General features: G+C 35.1%; 1 protein-coding gene across 1 annotated transcript in view; it reads left to right on the plus strand.

Annotated features, from left to right (window-relative positions):
- Positions 1 to 21,749, plus strand: part of LOC108293271 (serine/arginine-rich splicing factor SR45-like) — a 198,418-nt gene that overhangs the window by 80,589 nt on the left and 96,080 nt on the right. Inside the window, exon 2 of the mRNA XM_017514591.1 lies at positions 465 to 577. Coding sequence (XP_017370080.1) covers positions 465 to 536 — 72 coding nt within the window. The 3' untranslated portion in view covers positions 537 to 577. The remainder of the gene's footprint in view (positions 1 to 464; positions 578 to 21,749) is intronic.

Below are 21,749 nucleotides of genomic sequence, written 5' to 3' on the forward strand. Positions count from 1 at the left end.
AGATAAACTCAGTAGGATTTGTTAGTGAAGATTAGGTAAGTGGTGGGTAAGATGAGAGGGAAGTGTCAAGAATGGCTTCAGTTTCTGATTCAGAAGAATACCACCATTACTGTGGACTTCACTTATTTTGTTTAAGATGTTGATAATCTGTATAGACTTGTACAATCATTATTTGCCTTGTGCATAAGACTACTATTTAGAATTTTTTGAAAATTACTGCAAATTGCAAATTTGTTGGTCTATTTTTATGGTTTAGTGATGTTTTTAAATTATCACCTCTTGAATTATAGAAAAAAATGTGCTAGAAATTATATTTCTTAAATTTTATTTTGAAAATTCTTCAGTCTAAAATAGAATTGCTTTGTGGTTATGTAGTATGGCTATAGTAGGTAATGAAACAGTAAGACATTAATGGGAAACAGGAACTTAAGAAAATCAATTAAAATGGATTTTTTGTTTTATAGGGGTCCCTTCAGTGTTGTACGACGATGTATCAACAGAGAAACTGGACAACAATTTGCTGTAAAAATTGTTGATGTAGCCAAGTTCACATCAAGTCCAGGGTTAAGTACAGAAGGTAAGAGATGGATTTCAAGTAAGTTATTTGATGTCTGGCTTTATTCCATCTCCAAAATCCATTTACCAACCTAACCTTCATCTGGGGGTGGGGAAGCAGAGGGTGTGATGTAGAGGGAAGTGGGTGGAGACAGTTTAAACTCCATTCTAGTTTGTCAGAATTCTAGGACATAGTATTTGAAAAACAGAGTAATTTACAGAGTTATAAAATCATCTAGGATTTCTGTGGGCCTCTGTTTTTTGACTAGAAAGAAAGCAAAATCTGGACATATATTTTTTAGGGTCTAATTTTGAATTCTATGGTGTGGATCATGGGATGGGAAAGGAGGGAGGTGATAAAATGGCAAAGATGATAATTGCAGATTCAGAAGAAACTTAGTTACCTCGAAATGCATCATTTACTACCTTTAGGATTATGATCTAGTGGAATGAAAAGATTCATATCTCACATTTGGCTTAAGTAACAAATATTTATACAGTATGTAAACATTTTAAAGTTATTTATTTTTTTGCTTCTTAAGCTATAGTTTCATGTAACTATGGTGTACATGCCCATACTTCAAATGGCACAATTGATCATGATATTAAGTTTTCTCATTAGCCTATTACTAACTTTTTTACTTTTCCACGTTAAGTAAAAAATGAATCCTTCTTTAGTCCTTCCGTTTTTAATCCTAAGAGCAATACAGTTGATAATTTAGATTGTAAAATCTAGGGCAGTGTAGCCTATTTATATTTTATTCAGGTATTTTACTTTGGGAAGTAGAAGTCTACATATTGTGACCTTCAAGTTAATCTGTTCCTGGAGATCTTTTTTTCTTTTAAATACTTTTGTGACCCTTTGAATTATTATTATTCATATAATAATTGTAGAAGATTCTTAGAAGTTGCTACTCACAAAGAATAACTAATTGATTTGGTTTTGGTGCTTTAATATTTAAAATATGGAAGATTTAGAGATTTTATATTTTATGGTTTTATACTCTGGAATTGGCTATTATTGCTTTTGAATGTAAATTTAAAATCAACTTTTAAGTAGGTTTTAGAACAGAATTATATTTCCTTAAACTTTTAACTGCCTTTAAGTTTAATATTCTGTATTTGATATTTCTGTACCTCTGTTGTCTGACCAAATACTGAGGTAATTTTGTATAAACCTAATTAATTACACATGTTCTGATTCTGTTTATAAACTTAGTAGGATTCCAATTTAAAATCACAAGTCTAAGTCAGTTACTCAGTTACCAATATTACATTGGAGTAATATAAGCCAAATTCTCTTAAGCATTGTTATAATTGAAATAAATATTAATAGCTTCTTTTTCAACCCCAAATTATCAATACCAGAGGTTTCACTTATCTCACTGCTGTACAAGATTGTAAATCTCTCCAGGCTGAAGGCATTTTTTCAGGAAATAATTACTTATCTTCTCATTGGCTCAGCTTGTTTCTTGATTTCTTCATCCAGCTCTCTTGAGCTACAGACCCAGAATGCCAAGCTGAATCTCTGTCTGTTGTCACCTGGATCAGGGAGTCAAACTCCAAATTTACAAAAGAGGAGAGGACTTAGTATATAGTTCATATACTACCTGGGATTAAGTCCTGTCTTCATTTAATATAATATACGAGAGCCTATCACTGAAGTTGTAGCTCATTCCTTCATTGCTTTACCATTGCTTTGGCTATATAAATGTCTTCAAGCCCTATTCTGAAGACAAAGCCAGCCATTCTATTGATCCCTCATACTCTTAAACCTCCTTGAACTTAACAGAATCCTGTACTCTTTTCATATCCATCCTATATGGTAGGACCACAATGTATAGATATTAAATGACATCCAGTTGGATTCTGGATATTACTCATGACTTTATCTGATTTTGGTCAGAGCTTAATTGTATTCAAGTGAAAATATGCAATTGGCCCTTTATATTTATTCCACCAGAATTAAGTTTTTACATCTTCTTTAGCACAACAACTCAGTATAAAGTTAGGAAACAGAATCAAAATTCCATCTCCACCACCTCTACCTTTTTTGCAATGGGATTTCCCTACCCTCTGTTGCTCATGTTCACACTAGCTTTCTTGATTCTAACTTGGACACATTTTATTATAAGATATATAATATATTTCATAAAGAGTAAAATTTTTTTATATAAAGTCTCTATGAACAGTGCTTCCCCTCCCTCAACTTCTTTCTACCCTTTTCCAATCACTATAGGTAACACATCTTAACTCCTCTGCTCTTCTGGTCCATTTACAAATTGTTAGGGTCCAAAAATGACCTCATTCATGGCTTTGCATAGAAGGAGATGCTACATAAGAAGACACATATTTTCAGGTAAAATTTAACACAGTAAAAAGAATCCATAACTTCAAATAATATCTAGAAATAGCTATATTTACCATTACATTCTTTCCCAAATAAACTTACCTCTTAAACCACAATTAATTTAAAATCTATTTTATTCTTTATTCTTTCCCTTTTATCATTTTATTATTTTATTTTTGGCTTAGTGGTTTGTTTGCTCTTTGTTATTACCTCAATTTATTTTTCTTGTTTTTCTAACTCACTTGTATTCAAATACATTATTGAGTGAAATAGGTCTTTAAAGGGTTACCTAAGAACCTACCATATGCTATTTATATGGATAGGTCATTATAATGCAAACAATAAATAAAAAGAGCCCCTACCCTTAAGGGACCTACATTTTAATTGTCTCCAACCAGGCCGGGCGGGGTGGCTCACGCCTGTAATCCCAGCACTTTGGGAGGCCGAGGCGGGTGGATCACGAGGTCAAGAGATCGAGACCATCCTGGTCAACATGGTGAAACCCCGTCTCTACTAAAACTACAAAAAATCAGCTGGGCATGGTGGCACGTGCCTGTAATCCCAGCTACTCAGGAGGCTGAGGCAGGAGAATTGCCTGAACCCAGGAGGCGGAGGTTGCGGTGAGCCGAGATCGCGCCATTGCACTCCAGCCTGGGTAACAAGAGCGAAACTCCGTCTCAAAAAAAAAAATTGTCTCCAACCATTGTTTATAACATGGTTTTTATTAGGAAAACAATGTGTAATAAATTCTAAGTAAATAATTTTTTTGAGATGGGTCTCTCTCTGTTACCCAGGCCAGAGTGCAGTGGTGCAATCATGGCTCATTGCAGCCTTGACCTCCCTGGGCTCAGGTTATCCTCCCACCTCAGCCTCCTGAGTAGCTGGGACTACAGGCATGCGCCACCACACCCAGCTAATTTTTTGTATTTTTTGTAGAGATGAGGTTTTGCCATGTTGTTCAGGCTTATCTCAAACTCCTGAGCTCAAGTGATCTGCCCACCTTGGCATCCCAAAGTGTGGGGATTACAGGCCTGAACCTCCGCTCCCAGCCCACCAATTTACTTTTGAAATGAAATGTGTTGATTTGTTGGAGGCCACCTGTAAATGTTTTAATATTTTAAATTCTCATTGTGCTAATGAAGATGAGATATTATAATTGGTGAAGCTAAAGATGAGATATTTCATAAAAGATAAGATGTTTTTGAATATCTGTTCTCTATTTTTGCCATCAAAATCATAATTTTTATTTTATGGGGCTTCTTAACTTGCAGGTTGCCGGATATTCAATAATCCCTTGAAATTGTAAGCAGAATTATGTTTATTTTTTTTAGAGAGTTGATAGCTCTTACTAGATTCCTAAAACAGCATATTATTCATAAATGGTTTAGAATTTCTCCTTTCACATGTATAAAAAAATGAAATTAATGCTTATGAACTTCAGAGGAATAAGAAATTTCTATTAAATAAAAGCTGGATGAATTTATATTAGGATATGACTTCTGATTGGGGGATATTTTTATACTTACGTATACAGCTTCCATTAATGAGTTTCCTAGATTATTATCTTGAATTTTTAATTAATATACTTTTTGTCTCTTACTTTGCTGAGCCACTAATTAAATTAGACTTTTTGTTTTAAAAGTAGGTATCAAAATTATTCAGACAAATAATAGTAAGAAAACTAAAGGAAAGTAAGATATATAGAATTGGAAACCAAATTATCAAAGTTCTGGGTTCTTGATAGGACTCAATTTTTTATTGTTTATTGTAAAAGTCCAAAATTAGCAGTTTTTATGTGGAAGTGTTATAAGTTGTATTCTAGAAAGATTATATTTTGGGTTCTAGTTTGCTTAGTTTTCAAGAATATGTCATTCTAAAGTCCCAGATAGTAGGTGATATCAGTGAAACTGAAGAAGTAAGGACTGTTGACAATTCTCACCTTCATTTTTAAAAAAATGAGAAAACTGACAAATGTCAGAATCAACTTTTTCAGGGCTCTGGAAATTGATCAAAGGCCTACAGCTATCCAGGAATAATTTATTCAAGAAAACTGACTGATTCTTGGTAAGAACAGTGAATTTCATAGCATTATATAATAATTTTTCCCATTTGCATCCCCTTCTCTTCCAGTTCTGTAGTAACCTTGAAAACAAACAGTTCACATTCATGAAAATCAGCAACTTGACAGCCATCAAAGGAGGCTGAATGGGAATGGAGCTCCTCCAAGGCCTTATTCCCAGAATATTGTCATTTTTTTACTTGTCTGGTAGTTCCCGGAAGACTTGTCTTAGTACATTTGTGTTTCTATATAGGAATACCTGAGAGTGGATAATTTATAAAGAAAAGAGGTTTATTTGGCTCATGGTTCTGCAGGCTATATGAGAAGCAGGACACTAGCATCTGCTTCTGGTGAGGGCTTTAGGACACTTACAATCCTGGTGGAAGGGGAAGGGGAGCCAGTGTGTATAGAGATCACCTGGCAAGAGAGGAAGCAGGAGAGAAATGGGAGGTAGTAGGTTGTTTTTAACAACCAGCTCTCATGGTAACTAACAGAGTGAGAACTCACTCGTTACTGCCAGGATGGCACCAAGGCATTCATGAGGGATCCACCCATGACCCAGACAGTTCCATTGGGCCCCCACCTCCAACACTGGGGATCAGACTTCAACATGAGGTTTCAGGGGACAAACATCCCAACTATAGCAACCCCTCTTGCAAGACTATCTTTAATTGGCCTGACTCAGAAATCACCCAGTGCAAAAAACATTTCCTCTGGGGGCATTTGCCAAAAACTTTTAGAGGTAGTTGTTTAATTTCATTGCTGCCTGAGGCATAGACAACAACAGCTGGGGCAAACAAAAAACTAACTTAAAAGCTTAAAACAAAAAGCTGGGGGCATCAGATGCCTATAGAGGCTTTGAAAAAGCTACAACATATTCTTTAGAAAATAATATGTTAAGAAAGCCATACTCATATATAGGCCTATGAACATGCTCAGAAAAAATCTAAGAAGGCCTTAATTTCTCATCTCTAACTGAGTTTCAGGCTATGCAAACAGGAATTGAATGGTAAGGTAGACATGTGAACTCCCTGACTGAGTGTTAAAGGAATGCCCTACACGTCCACAAAACACTTGAACAAAGACTAAGCTAAGCAAGCAGAGACTTCAGTGACCACACATTAAAAAAGAATACAGGCTACAGAATTTCCCCCAAAAAATCGCTAAGCAAAGAACAGGAGCAACAATAAACAGCAACAATAAATCCTGAATAAGAGGAGATTCTGATTTTTAGAGTTGACACATAATATTATTGAACAAACCCAGTTTTCAAAAAATTATGTGGCTTGCAAAGAAATAAAATATAGCTCATCCTCTTGGGGGGAACGACAATCCATACAAACTGTTCCTGAGCAAACCTAGATGTTGGACTTACTAGTAAAAAAGTTACCATATAGAAAGTATCAATAATGAGATAGAAACTATAAAACTAGACAACAGATGCTGGAGAGGATGTGGAGAAATAGGAACACTCTTACACTGTTGGTGGGAGTGTAAATTAGTTCAACCATTGTGGAAGACGTGGAGATTCCTCAAGGATCTAGAAATAGAAATTCCACTTAACCCAGCAATCCCATTACTGGGTATATACCCAAAGGACTATAAATCATCCTGTTATAAAGACACATGTACACGTATGTTCATTGAAGCACTGTGTACAATAGCAAAGACCTGGAACCAACCCAAATGCCCATCAGTGATAGACTGAACAAAGAAAATGTGGCACGTATATACCTCGGAATACTACACAACCAAAAAAGTAATGAGTTCATGTCCTTTGTAGGGACTTGGATAAATCTGGAAGCCATCATTCTCAGCAAACTGACACAAGAACAGAAAACCAAATACTGCATGTTCTCATTCATAGGTAGGTATTGAACAGTGAGAACACATGGACTCAGGGAGAGGAGCATCACACACTGGGGTCAGTTGGAGGGGACTAGGGAAGGGACAGCAGAGGTGGGGAGGGTGGGGAGGGATAACCTGGAAAGAAATGCTGGATATAGATGAAGGGGGAATGGATGCAGGAAACCACCTGGTTATGTTTGCGCATATGCAACAACCCTGCATGATCTACACATGTACCCTGGAACCCAAAGTACAATTAAATAAAAAAAAAAAAGAAGCTATAAAAAACTAAAAGGGAAAATCAAATCAAAATTCTGGAATTGAAAAATACAATAACCAAAGAGGCTCAGCAGCATATATGAGCAGGCAGAATAAAGAATCAGACCCAGAAGATGCGAAGATAGGTTCATTGAGATTATCTAGTCCCCAGAACAGAAAGAAAAAAGAATGAGCAAAATGAGCAGAGCCTCAGAGACCTCTGGGGTTACCATCAAGTGTACCAACATATGCATAATGAGAACTTCAAAAGGAAGGGAGAGAAAGGAGTAGAAAGACTATTTGAAGAAATAATGGCTCCAAATTTCTTAAATTTGATGAAAAACATAAATCTACAGAACCTATAAGTTCAGCAAACTCCAAGTAGTATAAATGCAAAAACACACCGTAATCAAGTTGTCAAAAGCTACAGGCAAGGAGAGTATCTTGAAAATAACAAGGGAAAACTGAATGAGGAGATTTCTCTCAAAAACCAAGGATACTGAAAGGCAACAGGATAACATTCAAAGTGCTGAAAGAAAAATAATATCTATCAAGAATTCTTTATCCGGCAAAACCATATTTCAAACATGTAGGATAAATGAAGGTATTTTCAGATAAACAAAAACTGATAGAATTTGTCACTAGCTTCCTTGCCCTACAAGGAATACTAAAAGTAGTCATTTATGCTAAAAAGAAAAAAAACCTTTTTTAAAAATTTTTAATTTTTTTTATTGCATTTTAGGTTTTGGGGTACATGTGAAGAACATGCAAGATTGTTGCATAGGTATACACGTGGCAGTGTGATTTGCTGCCTTCCTCCCCCTCACCTATGTCTGGCATTTCTGCCCATGCCATCCCCCCCCCCAACTCCCCACCCCCGCTGTCCCTCCCCTATTTCCCTCCAACAGACCCCAGTGTGTAGTGCTCCCCTCCCTGTGTCCATGTGTTCTCATTGTTCAACACCCACCTATGAGTGAGAATATGCGGTGTTTGATTTTCTGCTCCTGTGTCAGTTTGCTGAGAATGATGGCTTCCAGGTTCATCCATGTCCCTACAAAGGACACTAACTCATCATTTTTGATGGCAGCGTAATATTCCATGGTGTATATGTGCCACATTTTCCCTGTCCAGTCTATCATTGATGGGCAAAGACCTGGAACCAACTAAAATTTTTAATTTTTATGGGTACATAGTAGGTGTATATATTTATAGGTTACATGAGATATTTTGGTACAGCATCCAATGTGTAATAATCACATCAGGATAAAGGGGGTATTCATCACTTCAAACATTTAACCTTTGTGCTACAAACAATCCAATATACTCTTTCAGTTATTTTTAAATGTACAATTAAATTATTAAATTATTTTTTACTATAGTCACCCTGTTCTGCTAGCAAATACTAGGTGTTATTCATTCTTTCTATTTTTTGTACCTATTTTTTGTAACTATCCCTACGTTCCCCATCCCTCACCAGCACCACCACTCCCCACTACCCTTTCCAGCCTCTGGCAACCATTCTTCTACTCTCTGTCTTCCTGACTTCAATTATTTTAATATTTAGCTCCCACAAATAAGTGAAAACATGCAATGTTTGTCTTTCTTTGCCTGGCTTATTTCATTTAACATAATGACCTCCAGTCCCATCCATGTTGTTGCAAATGACAGAATCTCATTCTTCTTTATGGGTGAATAGTGCCCCATTGTGTATATGTACCACATTTTCTTTATCCAGTCATCTGTTGACGGATACTTAGGTTGCTTTCAAGTCTTGGCTATTGTGAATGGTGCTTCAGTAAACATGGGAGTGCAGGTATCTCTTCGATATACTGATTTCCTTTCTTTTGGTTATATACCTAGGAGTGAGATTGCTGGGTTGTTTGATGGCTCTATTTTTAGTTTTTTGAGGAACCTCCAAACTGTTCTCCATAGTAGTTGTACTAATTTACATTCTGACCAACAGTATATGAGATTTACCTTTTCTCTACATCCTTGCCAGCATCTGTTACTGCCTAACTTTTAGATAAAAGCCATTTTAAGTTTAGTAAAAGGAAGTATAATAAAAGGATGTCAAGAAATCAAAATAGAACACTATAAAATATCTACTTAACACAAAAGGAGGCAGTATTGGAGGAATACAGGAACAAAAAAGACACATAGAAAACCAGTGGTAAAATTACAAACATAAATTGTAGCTTATCAGTAATATTATTAAATATAAATGAATTAAACACTCCAATTACAAGGCAGAGATTGGCAACATGGATGAAAAACAGGTGAGATGGTATCTTACTGTAGTTTTTTGCTGTCTACAAGAGACATACTTTAGATTTTAAAAATACATATAAGTTGAAGTGAGTAGAAAAAGATATACTATGCAAACAGTAACCAAAAGAGCTCTGAAGTGGGTATTACTAATATCAGATAAAATAGACTTTAATAATTACATCAGAAATTTAATAATCAAACAGAAATTGTTACTAGAGATAATGAAGGGCATTTTATAACAATAGCGGCATTAATCCATCGGGAAGATTTAGCAATTATAAACATATATGCACCTAAGAACAAAGCTCCAAAATACATGAAACAGAAAAAGGGAGAATTGAAGGGAGAAATAGAGAATTCAGCAATAATAGTTGGAGACTTCAAAACCTGACATAATAATGGATTCATCTACTAAACGGAAGATCATTAAAGAAGGGAAAGGTAGATTCAGGAAACACGAGAAACCAACTAGACCTAACAGACATCTGTAGAAGACTCCACTCAACAACAGAAGATATTATCTAGGATAGACTGTGCATTAGCGCATCAAATATGTCTCAGTCAATTCTAAAATATTTGAAATCATACAAAATATCTTCTCTGGCTACAATGGAATGAAATTAGAAATCAATAACAGAAGCAAATTTGGGAAATTCACAAAGATGTGGAAATTAATGTAATAGCCAGTGGGTCAAAGCAGAAATTACAAGAATACTTAAAAAATACTCTGAGATGAATGAAAACAAAAATGTAACATACCAGTATTTATGAGATACAGCAAAAGCAGTGATTAGAGGGAAATTTATTACAGCTAGTGCTCAACTTATGACCACGATTGGTTCCGACAGACCGATCGTAACACGATTTGGTCGTAAGTTGAGTAGGCTATATGTACAGTACTGTGAAATGATGTTATAAAAATCTTTTAAGTCATATTTTATCATAATTTTCTTTCATTATTGTTATATATCATAATTTTCTTTGTTCATTTTATGCCATTTGTATCATCTCTACACCATTTTGTTTCTTATTTTTACATTCTTCAGGTTTAAGTAAAACACTGCATTACCAGTACAACTGGCTTAATATTTGCAAAACATACAAAATTACAAAATACAGGTGCATACAAAAATACAAAATACAGGTGTAAAAAATACCATTGGAAACATTTTCCCAATTGCAAAACATATCAAAATATATAAACGTACGAAACATTTTATTGGCCGCTGGTGCTTGGCTGCGGATCGTTGATGTCGTCATCTGAGGCAGGTGTTGGGGTTATTGGAGTTGGTTTTTTCATAAACATGGTGAGCTTTGTCTGAATTGTATGTTTCTTTTTTTCTTCATAAATTTCACGATACAGACAAAGCACATCATGCGCCATCCATTCAATCCTTGCAAAACATTCAATGTTTGGGTCCATTGCTTCGAAATGTACAAGAAGTTTATTGGGAGGGGTTTGATGAAAAATATCCAAGACACAAAACACAAATTGCTGTACCGAGTCTGGGATAACAGTTGAAATGGTGCACGCAGAGATGGTAGTGCTGCCGGAAGCTGGTCCGCACTGTCGTACACCCAGCTGGGCAACGTTTGCACTGACAGACGCAGAGCAGTCGTGGCTAGCGATTGTGGTCGTAAAGTCGAATGGTTGTAAGTTGCATAGGTTGTAAGTCAATCAATACCTGTATTGTAAATGCTTATCTTGAAAAGTAAGATAGAACTCAAATCAATAATTTAACCTTCCACTTTAAGAAACTGGAAAACAAAACTGAACTTGACAGGCAGAAAGAAGGAAGTAATAAAGATTATAGGAGACATAGAAAGTAGAAAATGGAAGAATTCAATAAAACCAAAAGTTGTTTCTTTGAAAAGGTAAAAATAAAATTGAGTAGACTTTAAACTGACCAATAAAAAAGAAACAACTCATAGTAATACAATCCATAATAAAGGAAGGGACATTACTACTGCCATTACAAAAATGAAAATGATTATAAGACAATATGCTGAAAAATTGTATGCCACTTAATTAAATAACCTATATGAAATGAACTAATTCCTAGAAAGAGGCAGACTACCAAAACTGACTCAAGAAGAACTAGAAGACCTGAATAAACCTATAATAAGAAATAGACTGATATGTCTATTTCTTATTTTCCCATAAAGAAAAGCCCAGGTTCAGATGGCTTAATGGTGAATTCTATATGTTTATAGAATTCATATAATTTCTTAACACATATTTCTGAAAAGTAAGAGAGGGAACACTAATCAAATTTTTCTATAAGGCCTGCAATACCCTGATACCAAAACCAGACAAAGACACTGCAAGAAAAGATCAATATCCCTTATGAGTATAAACACATACATTCTCAAGAAAATACTATCAAACTGAATTTAGCAATTTAAAAAAATGTTTTATAGTTCTTCAGAAAGTTAAATCCAAGATTATATGATCCAGGCATTTCACTCCTTGGTATATGCCTAAGAGAAATAAAACATATATCCAGATAAAACCTTGTATATGAATGTTCATAGTAGCATTATTCATAATAGCTGAAAGGTAGAACCCAAATGTTTACCAACTAATTAATGTATAAACAAAATATGGCATAGCCATACAATGGATTTTTTTCCAACCATAAAAAGGAATGACATACTGATATAAGATGCAACATGAAGGAACCTTGAATACGTTGTGTTAAGTGAAAGAAGCAAATCACAAGAAATTACATACAGCCTATTCATGTGAAATGTCCAGAATACGCAAATCTATCGGAACAGAAGAAAGTTAATTAATGGTTGCCTAGGATATGGAGAAAGATGAGATGGGAAGTATCTCGTAATGGGTATGAGATTTCTTTTTGAAGTGATTAAATGTTCAGAATTTGTGACAGTAATGGTTGCATGATTGTGAATATACTAAAATCCATTAAATTGTAAACTTTGTGGGCAAATTGTGTGATAAGTTAATTATACCTCAATAAGGATTTTTTAAGTACCACCAGTAAGTAGAATTATAACAGATACTCAAGCTCGTTTAAACATTTAAAAATCAATGTAATACACCTTATTAATAGAAAAATGAACAATAGTCACATGGTCATCTCAGCAGACAAAAAGCATTTAACAGAATTCACCCCCCTTTCATGATAAAAACACTCAACAAACTACAAATAGAAGGGAACTAACCTTTTAAAAGGCATCTAAGAAATACCGAAGTCTAACTTTATATTTAATGTTTTAAGATAATGCTTTCCTCCTAAGATCAGGAATAAGATAAGAATATCTGTTCTCAACATGTTTATTCAACATTGTGCTAAAAATTTGAGCCAGGGCAATTATGCAAGAAATAGAAATAAAAAGCATCCAGATTGAAAAGGAAGACTTATAGTGTCCTCTATTTGAATATAACATTATCATCTATATATGAAAATCTGAAGAAATTCACAAAAATACTTAGATGTAATAAGTGAGCTTAGCAAGGTTGCAGGATACAAGATCAATATACAAAAAGCAATTGTATTTCTATACACAAGCAGTGAAAAATCTAAAAATGAAGTTAAGAAAGCAGTTCCATTTACCATAGCATCAAAGAGAATAAAATACTTAGCAAGATATTTAACCAAGCAAGTGCAAGCCTTATAAATGGAAAACTATAAATATTGTTGAGAAAAACTTAAGAAGTCCTAAGTAAATGGTCAGGTCTCTCATGTTTGTCCATTAGAAGACTTAACATTAAAGTGGCAATTTTTCCCAAATTGATCTGTAGATTCAGTGCTATCTCTATCAAATTTCTGTTGGCGCTTTTTGTAAAAATGGACAAACTGATCTAAAAATTTACATGGAAAAGCAAGGTACCCTGCATAGCCTTAACAATCCTGAAAAACAAATGACAAAGTTGGAGTACTCACATTTTTCAATTTCAGAATTTTTTTTGGGGGGGGGGTGGGGGGAGATGGAGTTTCGCTCATCACCCAGGCTGGAGTGCAATGGCACTATCTCAGCTCACTGCAATCTCCACCTCCCAGGTTCGGGCAATTCTCATGCCTCAGCCTCCCGAGTAGCTGGTATTACAGGCATGTGCTACCACACCTGGCTAATTTTTTTGTATTATTAGTAGAGATGGAGTTTCACCATGTTGGCCAGGCTGGTCTTATACTCCTGATCTCAGATGATCCACCCGCCTCGGCCTCCCAAAGTGCTGCAATTACAGGCCTGAGCCACTGTGCCCAGCCAGAATTTTCTTTAAAGCTACATTAATACACATAGTATAATCTTGGCATAAGGATAGACATGTAGATTAATGAAATTAAATTAACAGTCCAGTAGTACATCCATATATTCACAATCAAATAATTTTCAACAGTGGTGCCAGTACAATTCAATGGAGAAAGAATAGTTCCTTCAAAACAGTGGTATCAGAACAACTAGATGCTGACGTGCAAAAGCATGAAGGTGGACCTCTACCCCACACCATATACAAAAATTAACTCAAAGTAGATCAAAGATTCAAATGTATGAATTAACACCATGAAGTTTTAAAAGAAAACTTAAGCATAAATCTTTATGACCTTGGATTAAGTAATGGATTCTTTATTGTTACACCTAAAGCACAAGCAACCAAAGAAAAAAGATAGATAATGGGATTCAATGTAATTTAAAATTTTTGTGCTTCAATAGACACTATCAAGAAAGTAAAAAGAGGCTGGACGTGGTGGCTCATGCCCATAATCTCAGCACTTTGGGAGGCCAAGGCATGTAGATCTCTTGTGGTTAAGAGTTTGAGACCAGCCTGGCCAACGTGGCAAAATCCTGTCTCTAGTAAAAATACAAAAATTAGCCGAGGATGGTGGTGCATGCCTGTAATCCCAGCTTCCCAGCTACTCAGGAGGCTGAGGCATGAGAATTGCTTGAACCCGAGAGGCAGAAGTTGCACTGAGCCAAGATCATGCCACCGCAGTCCAGCCTGGGTGACAGAGCGAGATTGTCCCCCACCCCCTCCCCCCAAAAAAGAAAGAAAAAGATAATACATAGCATTGGGGGAACTATTTACAAATCATATATTTGATAATCTAGTATCTCAGATATACAAAGAACTCTTAATAATAAACAGATAACCTGATTAAAATGATAATGCATTTGAATAGACGTTTCTTCAAATCATATTTAGAAATGGCCAATAAACACATGAAAGGATGCTCAATGCCATTGGCTTTTAGGAAAATGGAAATCCAAATCGTGATTAGATACCATTTCACACCCACTAAAATGACTGTACTAAAACAGTAACGTGTTGGCAAGGATTTGGAGAATTTGGAACCCTCATAACATTTCTATTGGGAATGTAAAATGATATAGCCACTGTTGAAAAGTTTGACAGTTCCTCAAAAGTTGAACTTAGAGTGCCCTATAGCAATTCTTCTCCTAGGTACATACCCAAAAGTATTGAAAACATATCTACACACAAAAACTGGTGCGTGAATAGTCATTGCAACATTAATTGTAGCAGGCAAATGTGGAAACAAACCAAATGTTCATCGACTGATGATTGGGTAAACAAAATGAATATTATGTACAATAGAATATTTATTGTTCAGCCTTAAAAAGGAATGAAAGGTATGCAAAACTGGTTCAACATTTGAAAATCAATTAATGTAATCCATCACATCAACAAGCTGAAGAAGCTAGATCATATTAGTAGATGGAGAAAAGGCAGTTGACAAAATCCAACACGCTCAAATTGATAAAGAACATCTACAAAAAAAAAAAAAAACCCTACAGCTAGCATCTTACTTAATGGTGAGAAACTAGATGTTTTTCCCCTAAATTTGGGAACAAAGCCAGGATGTTCCTGTTCACTACTCCTATTGAACATCTTACCAGAAGTCCTCACTAATTCAATAAGAGATTGGGAGAAAAGAAATAAAACTGTCTTTGTTCAGAGATGACATGATTGTCTATGTAGAAAGCCCCAAAGAATCAACAACAGCTGCAAACTCCTGGAACAAATAGCAGGTTGCAGGTTTCAAGGTTAATATATAAAAGTCTGTTGCTTTCTTACATGCCAGCAATGTGCAACTGGAATTTGTAATTTAAAATAAAACACATTATATTTTTAAAAATTGAAATGCTTACGTATAAGCATAACAAAATATATACAAGATATATACAAATAAAATTTTTAAACTTTAATGAAAGAAGTCAAAAAAGATCTAAATACAGCTAGTGCTAGACTTACGACCACGATTGGGACCAGCAAACCGGTCGTAACACGATTTGGTCATAAGTTGAGTAGGCTATATGTACAGTTGAAATGGTGCATGCGGAGATGGTAGTGCTGCCAGAAGCTGGTCCGCGCTGTCGTACGCCCAGCTGGGCAACGTTTGCGCTGCCAGACGCGGAGCAGTCGTGGCTAGCGATTGTGGTCATAAAGTTGAATGGTTGTAAGTTGCATAGGTCGTAAGTCGATCAATACCTGTAAATAGATATTCCATGTTCATGGATAAGAAGACTCAATGTTGTTAAGAATTAGTTCTTACCAACTTGATCTGTAGATTCAGTGCAATCCCAAGCATAATCTCAGCAAGTTACTTTGTGGATATTGATAATCTGATCTGAAGTTTATGTGGAAAAGCAAAAGATTCAGAATAGCTGCCACATTATTGAAAAATAAGAACAAAGTTAGAGAACTGACATTACCTACTTCAATACTTTAAGTAATCATGATGGTGTGCTATTGGTGAAAGAATAAGCAAATCGATCCATAGAATAGAATAGAGACCCTAGAAATAGATCCACACAAATATTGTCAATAGATCTTTGACAAAGTAGCAAAGGCAAACAAATGGAAAAAAGATAGTCTTCTCAGCAAGTGGTGCTGGAACAACTGAACATCCACATGAATAAAACTGAATCTAGACATAGATCTTACATTTTTTCCAATAAGTTTTTTTTCATAATACTTTTCCCCTAAGACCAGAAATAAGGCAAAGTTGACCACTTTCACCATTCTTCAACATATTGCTGGAAGCCACCACAGGAAGGGAAGAAAGGTAAATATAAGCATATAGATTGGAAAGGTCTAAATAAAACTGTCCCTATTTGCTGATGACATGACACTCTACATAGAAAAATTAAAAGGAATCTACAAAAAAAAAAAAAAAAAAACTCCTAGAACTAATGAGGAAGTTTGTGAAGGATATGAGATAAACATACCAAAAATCAGTTTTTCCTCTATACTAGCAAAGAACACCTGGAAACCACAGGTAAAAACATAGTACCATTTGCAGTTGCTTGAAATAAAATGAAACGCTTACGTATAAATCCCACAAAAAAATATACAAACCTTGTACGGTGAAAACTACAAAACTCTGATGAAAGAAATTAAAGACCTAAATAAATGAAGAGATGTACTCTGTTCATAGATTGGAAGACTCAACATAGTAAATATATCATTTCTCCCCATGTTCATCTCTAGATTTGACCCAGTTTCAATTAAAATCCTCGGAAGATTTTTTATGAGTATAGAAGGCTTATCCTAAAATATTTCTGGAAAGGAAAAAGAATAAGAATAGCTAAAACAATTTTGCAAAACTATAATAAAGTGGGAGGAATCATTATACTCCCATTTTAATATTTATATAGCTATAGGAATTAATACAGGGTGGTACTGGCAGAGAGATAGACATGTAGCTTGATGGAACAGATTAGATTACTGATAAGTACCCCCACACAAGTACAGCCAAACAGTTTTTGAGAAAGATTCAAACCCCAATTCAATGAAGAAAGGGTAATTTTTTTCTACAAGTGGTGATGGAGCAATTGGACATCCATAGGCCAAAAATGAACCTCAAACCTCATGCCCTATAAAAAAATTAAAATAGATTATAGATTTAAATATAAAACATAAAGCTACATAACTTTTTTTTGAGACAGAGTCTTGCTCTGTTGCCCACGCTGGAGTTCAGTGGCACGATCTTGGCTCACTGCAACCTCTGCCTCCCAGGTTCAAGTGATTCTTGTACCTTAGCCTCCTGAGTAGCTAGCTGGTACTACAGGCACACACCACCATGCTTGGCTAATTTTTTGTATTTTTAGTAGAGATTATTGGCCAGGCTAGTCTCAAACTCCTGACCACAGGTGATCCACCTGCCTTGGCCTCCCAAAGTGCTGGGATTACTAGCATGAGCCACCATGCCCCGCCAAGCTACATAACTTTTGAAAGAAAATGTACCCTAAAATCATTAGGACATGGAGGGAGATGAAGAATTCTTAGACATGACACCAAATGCACAGTTCGTAGATAAAGAAAAAAGAAAAAAACCTAAACAATAAGAAATAAATAGTTCAATTGGATTGTGGTTAAAAGACATGAACATTTTTCCCAAAAAGGATTATACTGGTTCTAAACAATTACATGAAAATATGTTCAACATCATTATCTATTAGGGAAGTGCAAATTAAAACCACAATAAGATATCACTCCACACTTGATAGAACAGCTACAATAAAAAGGTGAGGCCAGTGGCAGTGGTTCACGCCTATAATTCCAACACTTTCACAGGCCGAGGTGGGAGAATTGCTTGAGCCCAGGAGTTCAAGACCAGTCTCTGCAACATAGGGAAACCCTGTCTCCTAAAAACTAATAATAACAATAATGGCAATACCATATTCTGATTAGGATTCAGAGAACTGGATCTTTCATACATCTGGTGTGAATATAAAGCGGTACAGTCACTCCAGAAAAGAGTTAGGCAGCTTCTTTAAAATACGAAAACATACGTTTGCCATGCAACCCAGCAATTGTACTCCTGGGAAATGTACATCCCAAGGAAATGAAAACTTATGTTCACAATAAGACCTGTAATCAAGTTTTTGTAGCAGCTATACTCATCATAGCTAAAATTTGGAAAGTACCAAAATATCCTACAATGGGTTAATGGTTAAACAAATTGTGATACATCTATACCATGGAATCCAACTGAGCAATAAAAATGAAAAATCTATTGATGCATGTAACTACTCGGATGGATCTCAAGAAATTCTACTGCATCAAAAAACACTTATCTCTAATTGTCATGTACTGTATGATTTCCTTTATATAAGTTTCAAAGTGATAAAATTATAGAACTGGAGAACAGATTAGTGATTGTCAGGCGTGGGACACTGCAAAGTTCAGGTGAGGATTGTGAGATGGGTGAGTGAGTGTAACTAGAAAGGGTTAGCACATGGGGTCTTTGTGGGGGATCATTATGTAGCAGTTCTGTATCTCTATTGTGGTGGTGACTACTTGAATTTACACACAGTGATAAAATTGAGTAGCTGTGCACATAGACATGTGAGTGCATGTAAAGCTATTGAAATCAAAATGAAGTCTGTTGCTTGTGTCAGTAGTTTCCTGGTTTTGATATTGATTGTACTGTTATATGCTACTATGGGGGGAAACTGGGTTAAAAGTATACAAAATCTTTGTAATATGTTTGCAAGTTTCTGCTACTGTACAATTATTTTAAAATTTTTAAAAATTGTAAAGTTTCCTTATGAACTGTATGCTCTTCCATGGAAGAGATAATTAACCCACAAATATTTGGGAGTATAGGTAATTTTTACTAAAGGTTTTGGTTTCCAAACAATCGAGATTGTTCTGTATAGGCAAACCCTGACTGATGTAACTGATAGATAGCATCATCAAAAACTGTTACTTGTTTTCCTCAAGAAACATGAATATTTAATAGATTTAATTTACATAGGGAATTGATAACTCATTTTGTGGAATAATTACTGGTTTAGTTAATAAATCTGTGTACCTTCTTTTTGCATGCAGAAGTCATTTGCCAAAACCTTTTATTTGCAGTTGCATTTTCTTAGTGTCATCATTTGCTTGACTATGGCTTATAATTGATATTGTTAGAAGTAGTCCACCAAATTTCAAGATATTAAGGCTTATACTTTCATTTAATTTTGTCATGCAGAATGCTATAGAATATGCTTCCAGAAGAGTTTGTTCATGTATTTTTAAACTCTAATCCCATATTTAATGTATCAAACTATAGTTTATAAATTTAATATTTAAAATGAATAATGACTTATTCCTTGAAACATTAGAATTATGTTCATTATGTGACATAATGAACATGTCACATAAGTGTGCAATATTTTATTTTTGAGTTGTCAGATAATCATTTTGAACATTGGTATTATTAATTATAGATTCTTAAGGATGATAAAATCCTTAAACTTGGCTAGTACTTAAAAAACATATTCATTAAGTGGTTCTGTGGGGAAAAGGGCTTTGTATTTCATGGAATAGTTTGAGCAAAACTGCTAGATACCATCTAGCTGCTGTAATAATTTTCAATAAAATACCTCCTTTTGGCAGTTCCTGATCGAAATAGTCATTTAATTATTGTTTTGCTCATTTGCTAGTATTTTCCTAAAGGGGATTTCCCTTTGGTTTTTTTGTTTTCCTTAACTTTTAAAGCAAATATTCTTTGTATAGAATTTCATATATTTCTGTAGACCTTATATATTTTTTTCTTCTCCACAGGGCAAGTTCTATCTGTAGACCTTAGACAATAAATTATGAGTACTATTTTAGCAAACTGTATATATTTGGTTGTTTTTCCTTGTGGCTTTGTGTATGTGTTTCTGTTTTGAACTTTTTCAGGCTAAAGAGTCAACTTTAAAATAATAACATCAATTTCTTAATGATATAAAATGTAAAGTTTATACTTTTCTTGCTAATCAGATCTTGCTGTTCTGTGAGGAACTGCTGATGAATCTCTAAACCTGAGACAATTTATAGTGATTATGCTTGAGAGCAACTGCATGGGAAAAGAAAACTTATTTTTTTCGTCTTGTTTTTTGCCTTTTAGAAAACAGTACAGATTACCTACTTCTGAAAATATATGGCTATTTGTTAACTAAAGTGACTAATACTTGTTCAATATAATTCTACGTATAAACATGGCTTAGTATTACATGTAATATGTTGGCCATAATCCCCAATATCAACATTTTATTTGTCAATGTCTCTTAACCTGAATTTCTCATCTCATATGACTTTGGTATGTTGATAAGGAGGCTTCATGTTTATATAATAGAGCTCTCAAAGCTCATTGGCTCATATATTCAATTTATCTTAGTATCGTCTTAACGTTACATTCAGGAAATGTAGCAGTATGAAAACAATGTGAGATGAGTTTCTCTGCTCATTTTTTATTCTGAGATAAAGCAGCTTTTCAAAAATGTTTTTCCAGGCCAGGCACAGTAGCCGGGCACGGTGGCTCATGCCTGTAATCTCAGCACTTTGGGAGGCCGAGGTAGGCGGGTCACCTGAGTTCAGGAGTTCGAGACCAGCCTGGCCAATATGGTGAAACCCCATCTCTACTAAATTTTTTTTTTATTATTATACCTTAAGTTCTGGGGTACATGTGCAGAATGTGCAGGTTTGTTACATAGGTATACATGTGCCATGGTGGTTTGCTGCTCCCATTAACCCATCATCTATATTAGGTATTTCTCCTAATGCTATCCTTCCCCCCACCCCCACCCCCCGAAAGGCCCTGGTGTGTGATGTTCCCCTCCTTGTGTCCCTGTGTTCTCATTGATCAACACCCACTTATGAGTGAGAACATGTGGTGTTTGGTTTTCTGTTCTTGTGTCAGTTTGCTGAGAATGATGGTTTCCAGCGTCTTTCATGTCCTTGTAAAGGACATGAACTCATCCTTTTTTATATGCTGCATAGTATTCCATGGTGTATATGTGCCACATTTTCTTTATCCAGTCTATTATTGATGGGCATTTGGGTTGGTTCCAAGTTTTTGCTATTGTGAAGAGTGCCACAATAAACATATGTGTGCATGTGTCTTTATAATAGAATGATTTCTAATCCTTTGGGTATCTACCCAGTAATGGGATTACTGGTTCAAGATCCCTGAAGAATCACCACACTGTCTTCCACAATGGTTGAACTAATTTACTAATTTTTTTAAAAATGTTTTTCCTCTACTATATGTGGAATTTGTTTTTCACAAATTATAAATTTTCATCATTGTTCTCTTTTCTATACAAATAGCTAGCTATTTTGTTTCAAATCTGCATTTTGCTAGCTTTCGCATGATGTGATGTAGAGAATTCCTTAGGAAGTTGTGGGAATAGAAAATAGATGAAGACACAGAATTTGACGTGTTGACATAGCCTTGATATATGGGCTATAGTAGCTGGAAAATTCAGTCTGTACACTAGGTACAAGATAAATTTTGCAGTATACTTGATAATTAAAATTTGAGTCTGAAGAATTAGATGAGGGGTGGTTCTTAGATGTATTGAATAAGTTACCGTTATCCCATCTATATGAATAGGCTTTCGAAGTAACCTAAAAAGTATCTTTTGTTATTAATGTTACTCTGT

The sequence above is a fragment of the Cebus imitator genome, unplaced genomic scaffold, assembly GCF_001604975.1.
Source record: "Cebus imitator isolate Cc_AM_T3 unplaced genomic scaffold, Cebus_imitator-1.0 Scaffold528, whole genome shotgun sequence".
NCBI lineage: Eukaryota > Metazoa > Chordata > Mammalia > Primates > Cebidae > Cebus > Cebus imitator.